At 33.1% G+C, this 19956-nt stretch overlaps 3 protein-coding genes and 1 long non-coding RNA gene across 4 annotated transcripts; 2 read left to right on the top strand and 2 right to left on the bottom strand.

Moving 5' to 3' along the window:
- The first annotated feature begins 326 nt into the window (after nt 1-326).
- LOC120272646 lies at nt 327-3819 on the top strand. Its single transcript, XR_005540223.1, has 3 exons — nt 327-488; nt 1243-1302; nt 3128-3819. It is a non-coding gene; the product is annotated as an uncharacterized LOC120272646 (long non-coding RNA).
- Nucleotides 3820-4861: 1042 nt separating this feature from the next.
- Nucleotides 4862-5928, top strand: LOC120272509 (putative invertase inhibitor). The gene has a single exon (XM_039279345.1). The coding sequence runs from the start codon at nt 5245-5247 to the stop codon at nt 5815-5817; it is 573 nt and encodes a 190-aa protein (XP_039135279.1). The 5' UTR covers nt 4862-5244; the 3' UTR covers nt 5818-5928.
- A 1163-nt stretch (nt 5929-7091) lies between these two features.
- On the bottom strand, nt 7092-8931 carry LOC120271527. Its single transcript, XM_039278216.1, has 5 exons — nt 8763-8931; nt 8104-8393; nt 7518-7843; nt 7278-7435; nt 7092-7186 (listed from the first exon to the last, which is right to left on the bottom strand). Exons 1-5 carry the CDS (start codon nt 8929-8931, stop codon nt 7092-7094), a joined length of 1038 nt encoding a protein of 345 aa, XP_039134150.1.
- Nucleotides 8932-17280: 8349 nt separating this feature from the next.
- Nucleotides 17281-18773, bottom strand: LOC120271935. Its single transcript, XM_039278619.1, has one exon. It carries the CDS (start codon nt 18615-18617, stop codon nt 17850-17852), a length of 768 nt encoding a protein of 255 aa, XP_039134553.1. The 5' UTR covers nt 18618-18773; the 3' UTR covers nt 17281-17849.
- Between the last annotated feature and the right edge of the window lie 1183 nt (nt 18774-19956).

Genomic DNA, 19956 nt, shown 5'->3' with positions numbered 1-19956 from the left:
CAATTGGCCTCCCACCCTACCAAGCTTTGTTTGGCCGACCTCGCATCACCATACTACACTACCAAAAAGGGACCTTTCATAATGCCTCCATTGACAATATACTACACACCCACCACCAAATCTTAGACAAAATCTGTGGACCCCGCCCATGCATTAACTCTTGCTTAGGATGCTATATATATATATATATATATATATATTCTCTTTTCTCCCATAATCCCTCTTCTCCTTGTCATCTTGTTGTGAAAAGCTTGTTAAAAGGAGGAATTCCCGAAGGATTTCCCGGGCTCCATCACATCCATGCTTGTGGTCAAATCAAGTGTCAACCTCCTTGCCTCCTCCCTCCCTCCCTTGTTTCCTTCATCTCCTTGGTTTCCATTACTTCTCCACTTAGAGCTTCAAGGGTGAGAATCATTGCGGAGCACTATAGAGACGGTGATCAAGCTGGGGAAGAGATCATCGTCGACAACTTGTCGGCAAACCTAGAGGTAGTTACCAAGGATTGTCCACCTCGATCAAAAGCTTAGCTTTCCATTCATAGCATGTTTGTATGCCAAGATGAAATCTTCTTTGTTTATATTCTTAGGTTTGCTTCAAGAGTTTTATCCTTTTGAAAGAATATATAGGCATATATTTTCGTATGAAAACTGCAGCCATTTGAGTGTTTATCTTTGTATATTTTTGCATGAAAACTACAGCCTTTTGTTGGTATACATATATACTTATATTTACATCAAAAACTACATCCATTTGAATGTTTATCTTTGCACATTTTTGCATGAAAACTGCAGCCATTTGAGTGTTTATCTTTGTATATTTTTGCATGAAAACTACAGCCTTTTGTTGGTATACATATATACTTATATTTACATCAAAAGCTACAGCCATTTGAGTGTTTATCTCTGCATATTCTTACATGGAAACCTGCAGCCTGTTAATGTTTTTGAACTCATTAGAAACCCAAACTTTATGCTTGTAAATTAGTTTTTTTGCATGTCTTCTTGTTTCTTTCAAGCATGCTTAAGGGCCAACTAGTGCATGCTTAGAAGAACACACTCACCTTCTAAATTCTGCAGCCTTAGGATGTGTGTTTTTGCATTTGAAAGTGACCTTGCAGTCCTTGTGTGATCTTAGGTAGTTGCCTTGATGATGACCAACAACCCTAGTTTATGTTGTTCATTTTATGTTTTGAATGGTTCATTCTTTCTTGAGTTGTAATGGTTGCCAATCCTTGGGTTATAGGACCACTTGAGAAGTGACTTTGGGTCTTCGCATTGTGTCTTGGAGTAGAGTATTTTCGAGGTAAGTAATCCGCACCTAATATTTTTGACAAGTATTAATTCCAAAAGTTCTAATATTATTTGATTCTATATTTAAAATTTCATAGGAGTGGCAGCTTGCAACTTTTGTTTAAAGGAATATTTGATCATATTTGGATTATAAAGTTTGGCATGTTTTAGAAACTCTACCTTAGTATTTCGAGTGATTTTTGGGTATTTGAATTGAATATTTTTGAAAAATTCGAATTTGCCCTACAAAAACTATTTTTGTTATGAATATTATAAGTAATCCACCGATAATTCCGTATTTTAGTATTCGAGAAATTATTTTATTCGGTAAATTAATTGTCTTGTTATTTTATTTTGAATATCTGTTATTTTTGTTAATATTGAAATTATTATTTTTGAAGATGTATGTTTAGATATTTTTATTCAATGGTCTTAATTTAATATTACTTTTCATTTTGTTTTGGTTATTGATTTATTATTTATACTAGTATTGTGATTTCGTTTAGATGACTATATTAAATGTTTTGAACTGTGTACTTAATCCAGACGTTGGTATGATCCGCTTAAATTATGTCCATTATTTATTTAGTTGTATATTTGTTTTACTTTAGTTTCAAGAATTTAGTATTTTAAATAATTTTAAATGTTTTGTTTACTTAATCTTTAATTTCCGTATATTTTAGTTCTCCCAAAAGTGGGATCTTGAAATTTAATTTATTTTCTGCGAACTTGGGCATCGGAGGAATTTGGTGATTTCTGAATTTGTACCTTGTAAATATTTTTTGTATTTGAATATTTTGGTCTCCAAACGAGCAATATGCAACCCTTTCAGTGGGGGGTTAAACCATGACCTTATCGACAAGTAATTTTGGGAAAATGAGACTGCAGTTTCGCATCGTGTCCGTTCAGTGAAATAATCAACGGTCACCTGGTATTCAGTCTCGGGTCACCGTGGGTAAATAAATGATTTCTGTTATTTTGGCTCGGGTCTGTCACCGAGGATAAACAAATGATCTTTGGTATTTACAGTGAATTTGGAGACATACTCTAGAACATGTTAATCTCTGCTTTGACTTTTGATTTTGATTTTTCTTTCAATTGCACTATTTATGTGTTTTTAATTTCCGGGTATATCTTAGGCACACTTTTTATCCTGCCTTGAAGTTTTTTGCATCTTGAGATCGTGTTTCTAGTTTTCAATTTTTGGTGAATGACGTATTTGTATATATTCTTTTATTAGAATATTATAGTATATAAGTTATTTAAATTTTTATTTCGAAAACTTGTAATATTCTGAAAATCCGGTATAATTGAAACATACCTCTGAAATTTTTGGCTTAGTCTAACTATGCTTTGGAGACCAATGCTCATATCTGATGATTTACTATGTCTCTGTTTGACAATTTTGAAAACTGATAATTCTTTTACCTGCAATGTTTTGGTTAACGACATTTTTGTTTTTGGAATTATACCCCTAATGGGCTATTTATTTGTAAACTCTGTTCAATTTGAGTTGAAAAGCTTAATTGTTCTTGGCATTTGAATTTGAGATTTATAAACCTTGTTGTTTTGATCAATTTCTGGATTACTTACTGGGCTAGTGAGCTCATAGATTTTCTTTAAATCCTTTTCAGATCAAGAGTGATAGACCAGCTTGGATCTTGAAAGATTGTCTGTAGATGTTGTCTTATCCGTTGTAAATTTTGAGTTCTTGTCATTGTCTATCCCTATATTCCTGTATTTTGTATTTTGGATTTCTGTATTCCGGTATTGTGTACTTTATAGAGTTGGTAATCCAGTGACTCTACTGGTTTGTTAAGTTGTTTACTCTGAATCAGGTTCTGAGGCCTTGCAGGCTTATAGGGCTAACGCCCTGTGGGTCTGCGGTCGTTTGTACGTGCGTCGGGTCCGGCCGGGCCGAGTTAGGGCGTGACAAAATCAAACGTACCCTCCATCAAACCAGGCAGCTTATGAAACACAATGCAGGCAGCGATAAGCAAGACAAAGAATTTAAATCAATGGGTTTAGTCTATGTCAAGCTGCAAACTTACCGACAAGTGACTGTCCAACGCCGAACCTCAAACAAGCTTTTCCAACATTATTTCAGGCCATTCACAATTATTCGTCACATCAGCATAGTGGCTTATTAGCTAGATCTGCCAGAATAGTCTTGAATCCACTCGGTTTTCCATGTCTCAAAACTTGGAGAATGCAAAGGAACACCATCTGACAATGAGACAAAGTTGGCACTGGAGTCGCTTAACCGAGAACCTTTTACAAGTAAGAAGTGTTAAGAGATCAGGGAAACTAAAGAAAGAAGCCTTGATCAAATGGTCTGGTCTTGGTGACGAGGAGTCAAGCTGGGGAGAGGAGTATTGATATGGCCAATGGGCCCGATGAAAAAAAGAAGCCCAAATGCAGCTTGAAGAAGCCCAATTGAACTGAAGATTATGTTATATAAAACCTGTTTACTTAATTCTGCAGATTTTTAATCTGCTTTTGAATTGGTCAATGATGTCTAACCGTAAACATCATGGACGTGCAACCTCCTCAAGGTTAATGGGGAGTTGTTAGTTTATACATTCTTGGAATCAAAGCTTTGTATTTTAGGTTCTTTTCATGAATGATTATGACTTTTGTTAAGTAATCTATCGATCTTTCTTTTTAATATTTCTTGGAGTGGCCGGTTCCTCACTCATATTTAGGAATCACTTAACAAAAGATTATACCAAATGAGTCAAATCGCAAGATATAAAAATATCATAATACCATAAATCAATAGATAAAATTAACATAATTATCTTTAACACATGAAACTACAATTGCATGCCAATTATAAGTTGCTTGATAACCTTTCTTTCCTTGAAATACTTAAAAATGACCTTAACAATGCCTAGTCTAGTTTTAGGGGAATTCTCAATTATTAATAAGAATTTGGTACTACAAAAATGATAATCAATCTTTCATGATCTTTGAGAATCCATGTTCCATCTCTTGTAGATCTTCTCCAAGATGAAATTAGGATGGAGAAATTAAGGAAGAAACCTGGCCTTTTTTCAATTAACATTGTAGCAGCAGTAACATATATGAAGATAGGGACAAAAGCCCGCCCAATGCGTTTTCATCGAGCCAACACAAAAATTGGACTACAAGCATGCACTCAGAGCAGGACCCTTAGCACCACTGCATCTAATGCACATAAGTGTAAAGGTTGAATGGCACCATATCTTTGTCCTTTCCCAACAATAAACTTGCACAAAACATGAAAGGCCCATCACATAATACAAAATTGTTACTTTTTTATCAGAAGATAAGATAAGAAAGCTTATAACCCCAAACCCCCCACGCCCCAGCCATACTTTGAAACCACTCCTTCTTATGCCCATCAATGATGCTTTCCTTGAGTGCACTCTCACTAAAGCAATTATTTAAAAGCTTGAAAACAACTCAAATGACCTATAGAAAGAGACATTCACTATGGCAAAAACGCACACATTCACACTGTCTTACTCTATTTAACCCTCAATGAAAACTTCCAAAACCACTACTACAAGATACACATGCAACCTGAGGTCTAAGTCTGTTGAGTCTAGATTTTTAAGGTTAGGTTGCACCAATGCATGCACAATTAATGGCAGTTGGAACTGAATGAGAACGTGCGACCAAAGCATGCGTGATCATGCAAACAAAGTTTTACATCCTTTGAGCACTAGAGAAACCCAAACCGGCCTTCCAACTTTAGAAATCTCACGCCATTTGCTTCTCCCCCCGCAAATCACACCATTTTCATCTCCTCTCCCACTCCATCCCCCACATCATTCTTGTTTTCCTTCAAGCATAACCCAACTCTTCCAATTTACATATATATATATATATATATATATATGTATATATACATATATATCAATGCAAACAAAACTCGCTAATTATCTCCATCACAATATCAATTCAAACAATGAATCCATTCCTAATCATCTTCTCCATCACTTTTCTTCTCTTTAGCAACATCCATTATTGTTCTTCGGAGACCAGCAGTGAGAAGCTGGACATCGTCTCAGATACTTGCAAGAGATGTGCTGATGGAGATCCAAATGTGAGCTTCAATCTCTGCAACAACTCTCTAAGTTCAGTTCCAAAAAGCCATAAATCAGACCTCAGAGGACTTGCACTCATTTCTCTAAAACTCTCCATCAAAAATGCCACACATGTTAAGTCACAAGTTAAGAAGCTCTTGAAGGCCACACCAGCAAATGATACGTACATGAGGTCATGCTTGGAGAGTTGTGAGGAGTTGTATTCTGATGCCATCTCTGCACTTAGAGACAGTGTTAAAGCAATCAAAGCCAAGAGGTTTGATGATGCTATAACTTATCTTAGTAGTGTTGTTGATGATCCACAGACTTGTGAAGATGGTTTCAGTGAAGGTGGCATTGTTTCTCCACTTGAGAAAGAGGATGATAACTTCTTTGGCCTCTCCGCCATTTCTTTATCTATTTCAAGCATGCTTGCTAAAAAAATACTGTTTTAAGTGATCTTTTGTACATGTTTGTTCTTATTATTTATAGATAATTTTGATTCTTTATGATCAATATATATATATATATATATGAATTGAAGTTTGTAATATTGAAATTTGAGTTCTTGGGTTGATTAAAAATATTTAAGTTGTTGATTTAGCTAATACGGATTTATAGCCCAATGGCACTGACCCCACTACTAAAGGTAAATATAAAACGTTCAAGTGGCGTAAGTAGGGCTATGCACAGTCCAAAACCGGACCGGACAGGTTAAATAGTTTCCTTATTATTGGGACAGGACCGGACCAAATAACAGGGAAACCTTGACCGGTCCAAACCGTTATGGACCGGTCTGGTCCGGTCCAGTTCCAGTTTGGACCGTTTTGGACCGCTTTGGTCCGGTCTGGTTCGGTCCCGGGTTTTATAAATTAAAATTAAATTAATTAATATACATTACTTATCTATAAATCCTCGCCTTTGTCCTCTTTGATCTCTTCACACGAGAGCTGGAATTCCGAAGAGAAATGATAATTAGATTCAACACCTTTTTAAAGGAGGAGTGGGCATCTAATGCGGCACCAGTGGTAGTGCTACCATACGCGGGTGATAAGTCAAACTCAGAAGGCACAACCTGTCAACCAGAAGTGAAGGAGACCAAATGACCAATCTAATACTAAAAGAATTCATAGAAACTCTACCAAGTCTTGATGCAAGAAGTGAATATACACATTTACTCACTAACCTCATGTTTCCCCTGAGCATATCCATATATATGCTTTTCATGTACAAGATCACAAAGAAAGAATCTGGTGTCCTGTTTTATAGAAAACCCAAATTGTATATAAAAACACAAACTGGCTTTTCATTGATGAATTTTATTTACATCAAGAGTGCACTCATGCCCATTCCCTTATTTTCTTATATAAAAAAAATACAAAAACTATAAAACTTTTTAGAATGAATTCCCACTGATATCCCCAATACAATGAATTGATGAACTTCAATCCTTTACATGTACAGTGAAAAACAAAACAGTCAAATTATGCTGATGAATCAAGCCCACACAACCACAAACTCATAATACTGGAGAGTGGAGACCATGATAATAAGCCATTTATGAACAAATCCAATGCCTCCTTATGATAGATCCACTGCTGCACTGCAAACTAGCTTGTTATCATGGTATGTGCACACAGGTTGTCCACAACAACTAGAAAAATTCAGAAAGCAAAGGTGAAGTCCACAACAAAATAACTAGAAAAAAAAAAAAGCAAACACAACAAGATTAATCTGAGTCCCCTTCACTATCATCCCCTTCGGAGATTATGGAAGGTAATTGTTCCCCAAGTGAATGTGAACCGATTGACATTGCTTCCATTTCTGAAAATTGTTGTAAACAGGAAGAAAAAACAAGTTTAAGAATTTAGTAAACAAAATTATAAAATAAATAAGAATGAGGTATGAAGATAACCTGCCAAAATTTTTTGAGAATGCAATAAGTTGTCCAACTCTTCTCTGTATTCTTCATCCATAATAGGTAGAAGACTACTGGCAAGCAACCAATCATGAAAACACATCAACGTCTCAACCATCCTTGGATGCAAAGAACTCCTAAATGAATCAAGAATTCTACCACCATCAGATAAGGCAGATTCAGAAGAAACTGTAGAAACTTAAACACTTACGAGCTATGTCCGACAAGATTGGGTACTTGTGACCATTCAACCTCCACAAACTGAGAATATCAAATTGCCGAGTGTATGGTTCATAACTATCATTCAAGTATTTATCAACTTCATGCTTACTTGATGAAGAGTCTTCAGGATCTGCATATTCAGCAAAAAGATCTGATTCTTGTTCCTCAACTTCAACTAAAGCACTTTGTGTGTTTTGCTTATCATTTGAGGACTGTGGATTTTCTTTGTTATACAAGCTGAACAAATCCTTAAGCAATTTCTCAATTTTCTGGCACAAAGCTTCAATATAATCTTGTGGCTTCCGACATTTAGCATAAAAATGTCTAATTTGAACTTGAACCTTGGATCAAGAACAGAAGCCACAAACAACACATCACTAATTTTCTCTGCATCCCCCCAGTACTTGTCAAACTTTTGCTTCATTCTAATAGCCATCATACAATGTGTGGGATTCTCATCTGGTTGATTTATTATCTTATTTAACTTTTGGGAAATATCAAATATTTCTAGAAGAAATAAGTTTGATGTTGTATATGATGACCCACTAAAATATTTAGTGGCCATATAAAAAGTCTTCAGAAACTCTGTATATTTCCTTGCCTGCTCCCAATCATCATCAGTAGGTGGTTGTTGATCCTCTTCTATGAAATAATTATCATAATTCCCATCGCCAACCATCCTATCAAATACCTTTTGGAATCTTATTGCTGTATCCAACATAAGATAGGTTGAATTCCACCTAGTGGCCACATCTAAACACAATAAGGCTTTTGTTTCAATTCTTCCTCTTTCACAACATTCTTCAAATAATTGTTGTCTCACTGTTGAAGACTGCACAAATTTGCAAGCAAGCCTTATGGAAGCAACAAACTTCTCGATCTCCTTCAAGCCTTCATTCACAATCAAATTGATGATGTGAGCACCACATCTTAAGTGTAGAAATTTTGGCTCCAAGACAATAGAACTTGTAACTGAACACAATTTCCTCCTCCAACTGTTTAGTGTTGTATCATTAGATAATGCATTATCAACTGTGATAGAGCATAGTTTTTTTATCTTCCATTCTCTCATGCATGTCTCAAGCTCTCAACTAATGGTCTCCCCCTTGTGATTTGGAACTTGAAAAAAGTTGATGATTCTCTTATGTAAAACCTAACCCTTATCAATAAAATGCGCTGTGACACACATGTAGTTGATATTCTAAATGGATCTCCAAGTGTCTGTGGTCAAGGAAACTCTATACTTCTTCATATTCTTACACAATTTTGTCTTCATGTCCAAGTACAGTTGGTAACAATCTCTAGCCACAGGTGTCCGAGATGGTGGCTTAAACTTAGGTTGTAGCTTGAAATAAAATGCCTTGAATGCCACATTTTCAACATGCCTAAATGGTAGCTCCCCGCACACTATGTACTCGGCACAAGCCATTCTACAAACTTTAGGATCAAAATTCACGGTCACCAACTTACCATCTTCAGTTCCATTACCTTGTCAAAGGTTAGAGTTTTTTGGCTTTTGCTATCATTATTTGGATTCTTCGTGCACTTTCCTTTATGCTGACACAAAGTACTAGTGCCATTTTTGCTCTTATCACACTTGTAATTCTTCCTGCAATGTTTACATTCAACCCTATCAGTCCCCTCTATTTCTTTGAAATCTTCCCAAACATCTGACCACAAAGAAGATTTCCTCTTTCTTGAAACAACGTAATTGACGCTGTCTCTGTTACATTTCTAGATGTAACTTTATTTTCTTCAGCCATCAAATTTGCTAAACCAATAATAAAACAATCAAGTTAGAAATTAGAAATTAGAAAGCAACATAGTGGTACAGTGACCAGTCTAAAGAAGTAAAGTGGAAACATTGCAAATTTAATTAGATTAATTAGAAATTCAGAATTATACATGGTTAGAAATACTTAGAAATTAGAATGAGTAAATAATCTACCAAAACAATAACACATGTAGTTCCAACCAATTACCTACATTCCATTCTTTTCTTTAATGATTAAGAGAAGAGAAGAATATAGAAAAGAGAAAAGGTGATAAGATCCAAGAGAATGTATTTCAAACTTTCAGTGAATATAGAAAACAGTGAATCACAAACAGTAAACACTAAACATAATCAGTGAATCACAAACAATAACCACTAAACACAAACAGTAAGATCAAGCTCGATCACCAAAAAGGTAAAACCCCAAGTCCCCAACCTAAATAGCTTAACCAAAGCCAATCGCCCATCAGTAAAAAAAAACCAAATTCAACCAAAAAAAACAAGAAGAAATCCTCGAATCATCCGTTGATTGTAACAAACTAACAATAACACTTCAGTACCAAATCAATCATTGAGAAAAGAAAGAACACAATCAAGAGTCAAAAGATACCTTTCGATCGAAATCTTCAACTTCGAAGAGAGAGAGAGAGAGCGAGAGAGGTAGAGAAAGACTAGGGAGCGAGCGTGGTGGAGAGTGAGAGGGATCAAAGAGAGGCCGGAGGCTGACTGGCGGAGCCGGAGGCTCGGAAGTCTCGATCCCTCGGAGGCAGAGAGCTCAGAAAGGAGTTTTTACTTTTTGTCTTTTTTGCCTTTTTAGTTTTTGTTCTGAACCCTATAAAAACAATTTTTTAATAAACCTAAAACGAAAACCATATTTACAGATTTATAAATAAACCGGTCCGGTCCGGTTTGGACTGTGGTTCCAAGAACTGGAACCGGACCAAACCGGTTGGGAATCAGTTCCAAAATCGGACCGGACCGGTTAATGATGAAACTGGTTGGAACCGGACCAGCAGTTCAGAAAAAACCGGTCTGATCTAGTTTACGGTTTAAGAGATTTTTTTAACAGCCCTAGGCATAAGTTCAAATCTTATTAGATATAGTAGTTATAACGGATTGTGTTTGTAGGTAATTTGATTTTCAATCAGCACCCCACGTCATCAGGTAAAGATGCTCGAGCGGGATAATTGATTGTTAGTCATGTGCATGCCTTCCAATAACAATGCTAGTCTCATTTATTAAAAAAATTACATAATACTTAAAGTGCAACTTTAGTCTACAAATTAGACGTGCAGATACTTAAAGTACAACTATAGACAAGGGCGAAGAGAGAGGGGGGCAGGGGTAGGGGTGGCCGCCCACCTTGTCATCTGCGAACCCTCGCCACCCCCTCCTTTCACCCCTCTCTCCTCTCCGACCCAAACAAGGGGCCCCCTTCTCTCTCTCTGTATGCAAGTTTTTTAATATTTTTTTAAAATTTCTCTTTCTCTATATTTCTTTAGGGTTTTATTTTTATTATTTTAATATCAATTTTTTTATAAATTAATATTTATCTTCTTAAAAATAATATTTAAAAAAATATTTATAAAAACCTATTATTTAATCTATTGATAATTTATAAATTATTTGATGTAGTATATATGCATTTTTTTTTTTCAAAAATCTATGTTTTAGTTTTTAGTTTTTTATAAATTAATTTACACAAAATATAAAATTATATTTCTTAGTTAAGTTTTTGTAAAACTTTATTATTTGGCACTTATTTTTATAAATTAAACTATAAATTAACATATAAATAAATTTTAAACAAAATTTATTAATATATTTTTTTTTAATTCACCCCCTTACTTTATAATTTTTGGCTCCGCCTTGGTAGGAGATATACATTCAATTAACCATCTGGTCAAAACAAACCCAAAAAAAAATAAAAAAAATTTTAAGGTTCAAATAACTTATGTTTAATTATATTCAAAATATAAATATCCTTATACTATAATCTAAAGAGCGTGCGTGTATTGAAGTAAAAATAAAAATAATATAATAAATAAATAAGTGATAGAAAAAATTATTTTACGAGGGTCATGTCTTTCCAAAAAAATGTTTTAAATTAAAGCGGGGTGTTTCATTGTTTTTGAAAAAAATATAAATATTCTTTTGGACAATCTTCTTTAACACACAAAAAAAACTAATTTATAGTACATTAATATTTAATATTCCAAAAGATAGAATAAAAAAATTAAGTAATTAAAATCATAATCATAAGCCCTTGTTATTAAAAATTACTAGTCATGTAATATTAATTATACAATGACATATAGCTCCAATTGTATATATAGAAATATATATTGAAGAAATAAGGGGGTGTTTGGATGCCAAGAGTGGATTGGGGGAGGAGTGGATTGGGAGTGACATGAGGGGTAATGGAGGAGGAGTGAGAATGAAGAATGTGTTTGGTTGGTAAGGTTTGGAGAGTGTAATTTATTGGGAATGGGAAAAGTAAAGAAAGTGAATATGATAAAATGACAATTATGACCGTCATCCATATAAATGATATTGTATATATAATAATGACTTATTTTTTTAATTATATATTTTTTTAAATTATGAAAAAAATAAATATTTAATTTTTGGTATACTATAATTTCAATCTAATTTTTTTGGATGAGATGTTAATATCATTAATTAGATATTAATTAACTGATGTTAAATATCTTGAATTATTTTTTTAATTATAATTTTTTTAAAACATTGAAAAAAAATCTAACTAATTAATTATAAAAAAATAACTATTTACATTGATAATACTATAATTTGGTTATAAATATTATATTTAAATATTAATATTATTAATTAGCTAGTTATTAATGGTATTAACTATAATGAGATATTTTTTTAATTATATTTGTTTTAACACATTCAAAAAAAATTTAACTAATTAATTGTAAAAAAATAACTATTTAATTTTTATAATACTATAATTTTGTTATAAGTATTATATTTAAATATTAATATTATTAATTAGATAATAATTAATGGTATTAACTATAATAAGATATTTTTAATTATATTTGTGTAACCCATTCAAAAAAATTTAACTAATTAATTATCAAAATAAATATTTGTAAACCTAGGGGCATATAAGTCTTTTCCATATCCAGGATTGGGCAATCCCCCCAAAAGCATGGTGATTGAGACTCACTCACATGGGTGAGTCTCACTCCCTCCACAATCCCCTCTCACTCCTATTGATGGACACCCAAACAAGGGATTGCATGTACTCCCCCCTCACTCCCACTCCGCTCTTGACATCCAAACACCCCCTAAGAGTGTTGTTTCTAATCTATACTGTTTTCTCTTCTTAATGGGTCAGATTTTCACAAAAATAATAAACCGAAAATTTTTAGTGTTAGTCTTGATGTAATTCTCTTTTTTAGTAGAAAATTAACTCCACTTTAAATTTTAAAATAAATCATTGTGTAAAATGCCCGTTCAATTACCATAAAATTTTAATAATAAAATAACGAAGCACATGATTTAATTTGAATCTATATATATATATATATAAATTAATATAATATGTCTAAAGATATTCAAATAATTAACACACTTATAAAACATGACCTAACTTCTTCATTTCCTAGCAAACAATAAAAAAAAACCCTTTAATGGATCATTGATATCACTCTAATTAAATAAGTTTTATTAATGCAATACAATAACTCATAAACAAATAAAAAGAGTTGGGGGATAATACTGAATAATATAAGTATATATATATATATATATATATATATATATATATAGCTTACACCTATTTTATCATCGTCTTCCTCCTCCATAAACTTTAATTTTTAGAAAAATATAATTTTGGGAAAAGATTAAATAAAGATTTTAATGTCAGGTTAGGTTGATCAACATTATTCTCAACCAAACAAGTAGGCTAATGAACATTGAGTTATTTGTTATGCTTAGGATATGGTTTTATTTGTTACTTGGGCCTACTAAGAGCCTTTTACTTAAAGGTTTGATGTAGCAAATTGCTTTGCTTAAATTGGATTCTAATTTATTGGGTTAATTAATTACTTGCAAGAGTATGCAATCATTTTTTCTTATGATTTGATGTTTGTAATATTGATATTCTTCCTTTTTTTATATAAATGCTTAAAGGATTTTTTATTTTAATTAATTACTTCCAAGGGCACGCAACCAATTTTTCCTATGAATTGATGCTTGTAATATTGATATTCTTCCTTCATTGATACATATGCTTAAAGATTTTATAATAAAAAATTTGACTGCATTTTCTGTAAATAAGAGTGAGTAATTAGTGATATATTTTTATAAAAAAAAAAACTTTCTCTATCAATTTTTCTCCCGAATCAGAGATCAAGAGTTTTAAATATGTAGCTTGTATACATTTAAAAAAACTTTAATTATTTATATGTCTCTCTTTGATTAATAGTTAGTTTAAATTTTTTATAAAAAGATAGATGTGTAGTTTAGTTTTTGGCTAGTATGATTTTTTAAATTAATTTTTTAACTGAATTTTAGTTTGAAAAACATATACTTATGCTCTATACTAATATAAAGAAAATATGGTTATTATTAATAAATTTTTAAAGTTTTTTATAAAGCTATGTACATAATAAATATTAAACACATATATGTATATATATATATATATATGTGTGTGTGTGTGAGAGCATCGATCCTCTACGCACGTTCACAGATTCGTAATCTGTGAACGTTGTTCTGGGCCGTTGGATTTCAATCCACGGTTCTGCACTATTCAATGAATAGTAATACTGTGTTTATAAATAATGTACATTGGATGAACAGTATTTTTAAAATTCAACCCAATTAACACAAGATTAGCTCTCATTGTGTATTATCTTAATTCTACTGTTGCTGTCTGTGGACGTCTGTATAAATCCACAGAAACCTTTTTCTCTATAAGTAATATATATATATATAAGCAAAACAGAAGAAAAAAAAATTAATTAGGCAACAAAAATAGTTTTTTTTGCTGATTTTCACGCAATGAATGCAATATATATAAATATATTGCAATTTATTTTGTCTTAGTGTATAAATAAAATATTAAAAGTTGTTAAGTTATATTTTATCCCCATCTACACAAACACATGAAAAACAAGGCTCATGATGAACCTAAAATGGGCATACACATACATTTTAAGGGATCTGCACCACTAAGAAAAAGTTGGGAATATAACCATTATAATGGATATAATAATAATTTAATAGATGGAAGTCACCCCTATCCACAAAAGCCTCCATTTCATTTTGTTCCCTGCAACCACTAGTGAAAAAAAAAAAGCCAGTACATGAACATAGTGTGTGTTGTGTAGACTTTGTGGTAATGTCATATCTTATATAATTTATATTATAGAGAGTTTTACATATATACCCCTGAAGAACCTCTTGATTATGCTAGTACTAGTAATAATAATATGTCAGGCATAGGATATACTAATTGAATCAATAATTAATTATTTACTGCATGGTATAAATCATAAATGTCTATAAAGGAAATTTTTTATTGAAGAGGAGCGGAGTGAACCCACTAGAGAGCCCAGGGACGTGTACAAACTTTGGTAGAATAAATAAGGACGGGGCCGCACTCATATGGGCACTGGAACCACCCATACACAATCACTATTCACAACTCCCAGAAATGTGCCCTCAACCGAGAATCGAACTCTCACCACTCGGTGAGAGCTCTATCAGCGACCCGTGTATCAATAGACCCGAAGGTCGTTGGCAAATGTCTATTAAGTACCTTTGATAGCCTAATGAAATGCACACAAACCTAATCATTTTTCATACAAATAAAAATCATTAGCAAAGTAATTTTTTTTAATGAAAACGATAAATGCTATAAACATAGGGTCGTATGCACGCGCTAAAAATTAATTTTCCAATCCGCATACCTTCAATAAAGAACGAGATGATAAGGTTGTGACCCCACACCCACAAATGGTGACCTATTACCATTATTTCTTCCAACTAGTTTTAAACTCGAGATTTTTTGAATGTTTCATCTTTATTTTTCACAATAAAATCAAATACCTCTAGACTATAAATTCTTTGGTATTAGCAAAATAATTGAATCAAAATTAAAATATATACATAAATGCAAACTTATAATTTTTTATTAATAGACAGATCACTCACTTCAGTTAATATTGTGAAAATGAATTTACCATCTTTCAAATGTAAAAATGGTTAAATCTATAATTATTTTTCTCTCTCCTCCGTCTATTTATTTGTTAAAGATTTTTTTAAAATTTCAAAGATATATTTTTACAAATAAGAAGTTTCTAAAATATAGATACAAATAAGTTTTTGTAAAAACATACACACACACACACACACACACACACACAAGAGGCTGTGTTATCTTTGGATATCCTCAAATTTTCTCTTTTACCTGTTTTTTATATTTGTGGGCATTGTAAATATATACATAGAAAATAATATTTCATATATATAAACTTTTTTAGGGGGTATATATGTAATTTTGGAGTCATCAGACTTTTCCAAAAAAGGAGCAACCATTTCCCATGTGAAAACAAAAAAGTCAACCAGTTTATAATTGGGGAGGAAGCATTCTTCTGATCATAATACAATATGAAATGATTTTGTATGAATAGAAGCCTATGTTAAAAAGTCAGCCTCACAGGCATGCACAGGGATCGAACCTTTTCATCCAAGGGTTTCTCTTCTGAGAATCATTGCTTTTGGCTTTGTTTGCCACCAAAGCAATTTTGCATTTGCATCACCTTTCCACTTTCTAAGTTTTCAAGTGTGTGTCTAGTAAACTTTAAAAAAAGATTTTATCTTCATCTTATATCTCATTAAACATCAGCTTTAAGCTTTCAAATATATAAGCTTTCAAAACATACATTATTACATCTATTTGCTATGTTTTTGCTTTGATGAAAACATTTCCATCATGAATATGTCTATGCTTATTCTGTAAGTACCAACAATCATTTGTGGCAAATGCTTTTATTTTATGTTTAAAAAAAAAATTGAGTTGAATGCTGATAGATAAAACCAAACCTAATAATGTTTCTTTTTTTCTTTTTATTTGAAGATTTAACTTTATCCATATTTCTTGGTTTGTGTCATCTTACTTATCAAGATATATATATATATATATATATATATATATAAAAAGATATATATATATATATATATATATATATCATTCACATAAAAAACAGAAATCAATGTCATGAAATAAAATTTAATTGTTATATTTTAATATGAATTGTCTTAATTTATTTTACAAACTCATTAAAATACATCTTGTTGTGGGTTTGACCTCTAAATTTTGTAATTACCTGTATCCACATAAAATCCATATTTTTAATCAATAATATTCCGAACATCAGATAAATCATAAAAAAGTACTTTAAAAAATCAGCTAACACATGAACTCTTTCTAAATTTTTACTTAAATAGAAAATAGATCGAAAAAAAGGAGAAAAAGAAAATTTTCAGAATAAATTAATTTATTTCAATTTATTCACTATTCCAATCCAAGCAGCACCTTCATCATAAATTAATAATTTACAATATATGTTTTTCAATAACAAAATATAATAATTCTATTAATTTTATATTACGTTGGTCAACTCAAAAGAGAATATAAACACATATTTTAGGTTTCAAGTATACAAGACCACAGAGACAACAATAATATTCTGAAAATCAAACAAATAATAAAAAGTACTTTTACAAAAAAAAAGTCACTGACACAAGAACTCTTTTAAAATTTTTACTTAAATAAAAAATAGATTAAAACGGGAGAACAAGAAAATTTTCAGAATAAATTAATTTATTTCAATTTATTCCCCTCTCCCAAATTCCCAATCCAAACAGCACCGTAACAATAAATTAATAATTTAGAATATCAATAATTTTTTTATAAATCTTCAACTAGTCAAATAATTACAATTATAATTATTAAAAAATGCAATTAATTAAAATATACCAATATGATCATTTTAGGCAATATATGATTAAATAAAAACAATGTTACAGATAAAAATTTTTCTCAGTAAAAAATTAAAAATTCACTATTCCAAGCTAGACAAAATCCATTATTAATCAATAAAAAAGAAATTCAAGGTTAATGGATATATATATATATATTCAATTAAGGTATGTTCAAGTTATTTATTAGAAACTCAATTCGTAGATCAAGCTCTATATACCTAAATTCACACTTAATCGGAGACCAAGATGTGAAAGAAAATCCATTTGTTAAAGTCCACGTGTCAAAAATATATAATACCAACAATAACCCAACGCCTTGCACTTAAATGACTAAATTACCCTCAGGGGGCGATCAAGTAATTTTTCACACCATTTAAAAATACTTGGATTTCTGTACAAATTCCGACCCGCTAAACTAATAAAATATTATTAAAAATAAAAAAAAAACAAAGAAAAAAACCCTTTTCTTCGATTTTTTTTTTTCTAGAAAATCCCAAAAACAAAAGGAGAGGTGTAAAAAAGAAGAGAAAGCGAGGGCAAAAGCGTCATTGAAACCTACCAAGATCCGCCAGCTTCCGCGAGCGATTGTGCCCCAGAGATACGCCGGACACGTGTCGACTGTAAGAACGACCCTCGCCGGAGGCGGAGCACCCCTCCGCCGCCGGGAATCGCCGGCGGTTAGGGCTTGCCCAAACGAGAGGGCTTAAGCACACTGAGAACCCCGTCATGGATCCTGCGCGATGGCGACCTCCAGCAGGGAACTTCCTCGCCGGTGTCGGCGCCGGCATCCGCCATTCCGCATCATCGCCGCTTGAAGACTCGGGCTCGGGATCATTGTCGTAGTAAGCGAACCTCGCCGGAGACATGCCACGGGTGCCGGGGTGCCATGATTCTCGGGATTCTAACGGGGGATCGCGATCCTTTCTCCGGCGTCCACGGATGAAGGCCGAGAACCAGGACCCGGTCTTCGACCCCTTGGCATACTCAAGCTCAGGCTCGATGGCTCCAGATCTATGATTTCCAAATAAGGCAGAGAATATAGAGAACCTCTTCGGTGCGACGCCGCCGCACTGTGGGGTGCTGTAGAAGCGAGGGAAGTGACGGGATTCGTCGGGGTTCAGGCATCGGCGGCGAGAGAGGTATGGCGACACCGAGCGCGGGAAATCAAGTGGAGGCGGTGGCGGTGGCGGTGGTGGCAGCGGCGGTGGGAGAGAGATAGCGTTCTGGGCGGCTGCGAGCTCGAGGAGGCGCTCACGGAGACAAGACGCGCAGACCCCAACGCCACCCTCAAATGGGTGGCGCTTGCACTTCATCAACACCGTCGCTCGCCGGTCCTCCTCCCGTCCGCCATTGCAGACGCCACCATGGATTTCCAAACCCCAAGAAATCGAGCAATTTAGGGTTTCGATCTCGATCGCGATCTCGATTTGGGAGGGTTTTCGTTCTTCGAGGCGTCCCCTGAAATCAGATCGAAAGGATCGGGTTTTATTCTGGAATTTCCGTTCTCTTATCCCTTGGGCACATTTTAAGTGAACAGATTCCCTCTAATGAGACAAACAAAACGGGGGCTCCCGTTGCTGGACCAGGATAAGATTTCACTGGTCAAACTTGGAAGTGCGTGACTTCTTATTCATGTGATCCGCTGGAGGACGTGCGAGTGACGTCAGCACGGACATTCACTTCGTCAGTTGGTGTGATATGACGAAAATGCCCTGTAAGCTTGATAGCCGTTTTTGGACCGTTGGATTTCGATCGGACGGCGGAGAAGGCGAGAGGTGTCGGTTATACATGGTTGCGGTCTCGGTGTTGGAGAGGTACAGGATAATTAAATGGTGGCGCGGGTTCGCATTAACTCCCTACCTTGGTACTGTCCCCATCCTTTGGTCCAGTGCACAAATATGTACCAAATCTCATTAATTGTTTTAATAATTTAAAAAAATTTATATTTTATATATATTTTCTTCATTTTTATTTTGAGATTTGAGCAATTTTATTGTTATATTAAATTATTATTATTATTATTATTATTATTCGAATTCTATATTGCTTTGATTCCTGGATTCAAGCAATAATACTCCATGACACTTGAATAGCATCCACCTCATTGAGCAATGCCACTAAATTTTGTGGCTGTCATCTATTCCTTTTCTTGGTTTATTTTTCACCATAAAAAAATCAAAATTGATCACCTTTTACATCAATATCATCACCAATATTATAATATTTTAATTTAAAACTTTTATTTTATTTATATAAAAAACTAATTAATATTTAAAAAAATACTAACCGAATCTCACATACCAAGAAAGTTAGTTATTTCACATAATTTAATAAAAAATTAATAATCTTTTCAAAATTACTCATAATTTATATCTTCATATTTCTCTCTTATATTAAATTTCAAAAAGAGAATTGAATAGAGTGTTAGGATAATTTTAGAAAAAAAAAATAGCAAATATTTCTTTATGTTTAAAAATAACAGATAAAAATGAACTTATGACAGATAAAAAAGAACGGAAGGAGTAACAAGTACTCACTTATGTTGTTTGTTCGATAATATCCCTGTTTGAAATTTTTTAAAATTAAATTAATATAAAATAATACAATTACCCTCACTTTGCTCAACAGTGTGAGAACACTAAGAGGTGTATC

Source organism: Dioscorea cayenensis, chromosome 11 (assembly GCF_009730915.1).
Source record: "Dioscorea cayenensis subsp. rotundata cultivar TDr96_F1 chromosome 11, TDr96_F1_v2_PseudoChromosome.rev07_lg8_w22 25.fasta, whole genome shotgun sequence".
Taxonomy (NCBI): Eukaryota; Viridiplantae; Streptophyta; class Magnoliopsida; order Dioscoreales; family Dioscoreaceae; genus Dioscorea; species Dioscorea cayenensis.
Note: the sequence above shows the minus strand (reverse complement) of the source record. Positions and strands in the feature narration are given on the sequence as shown.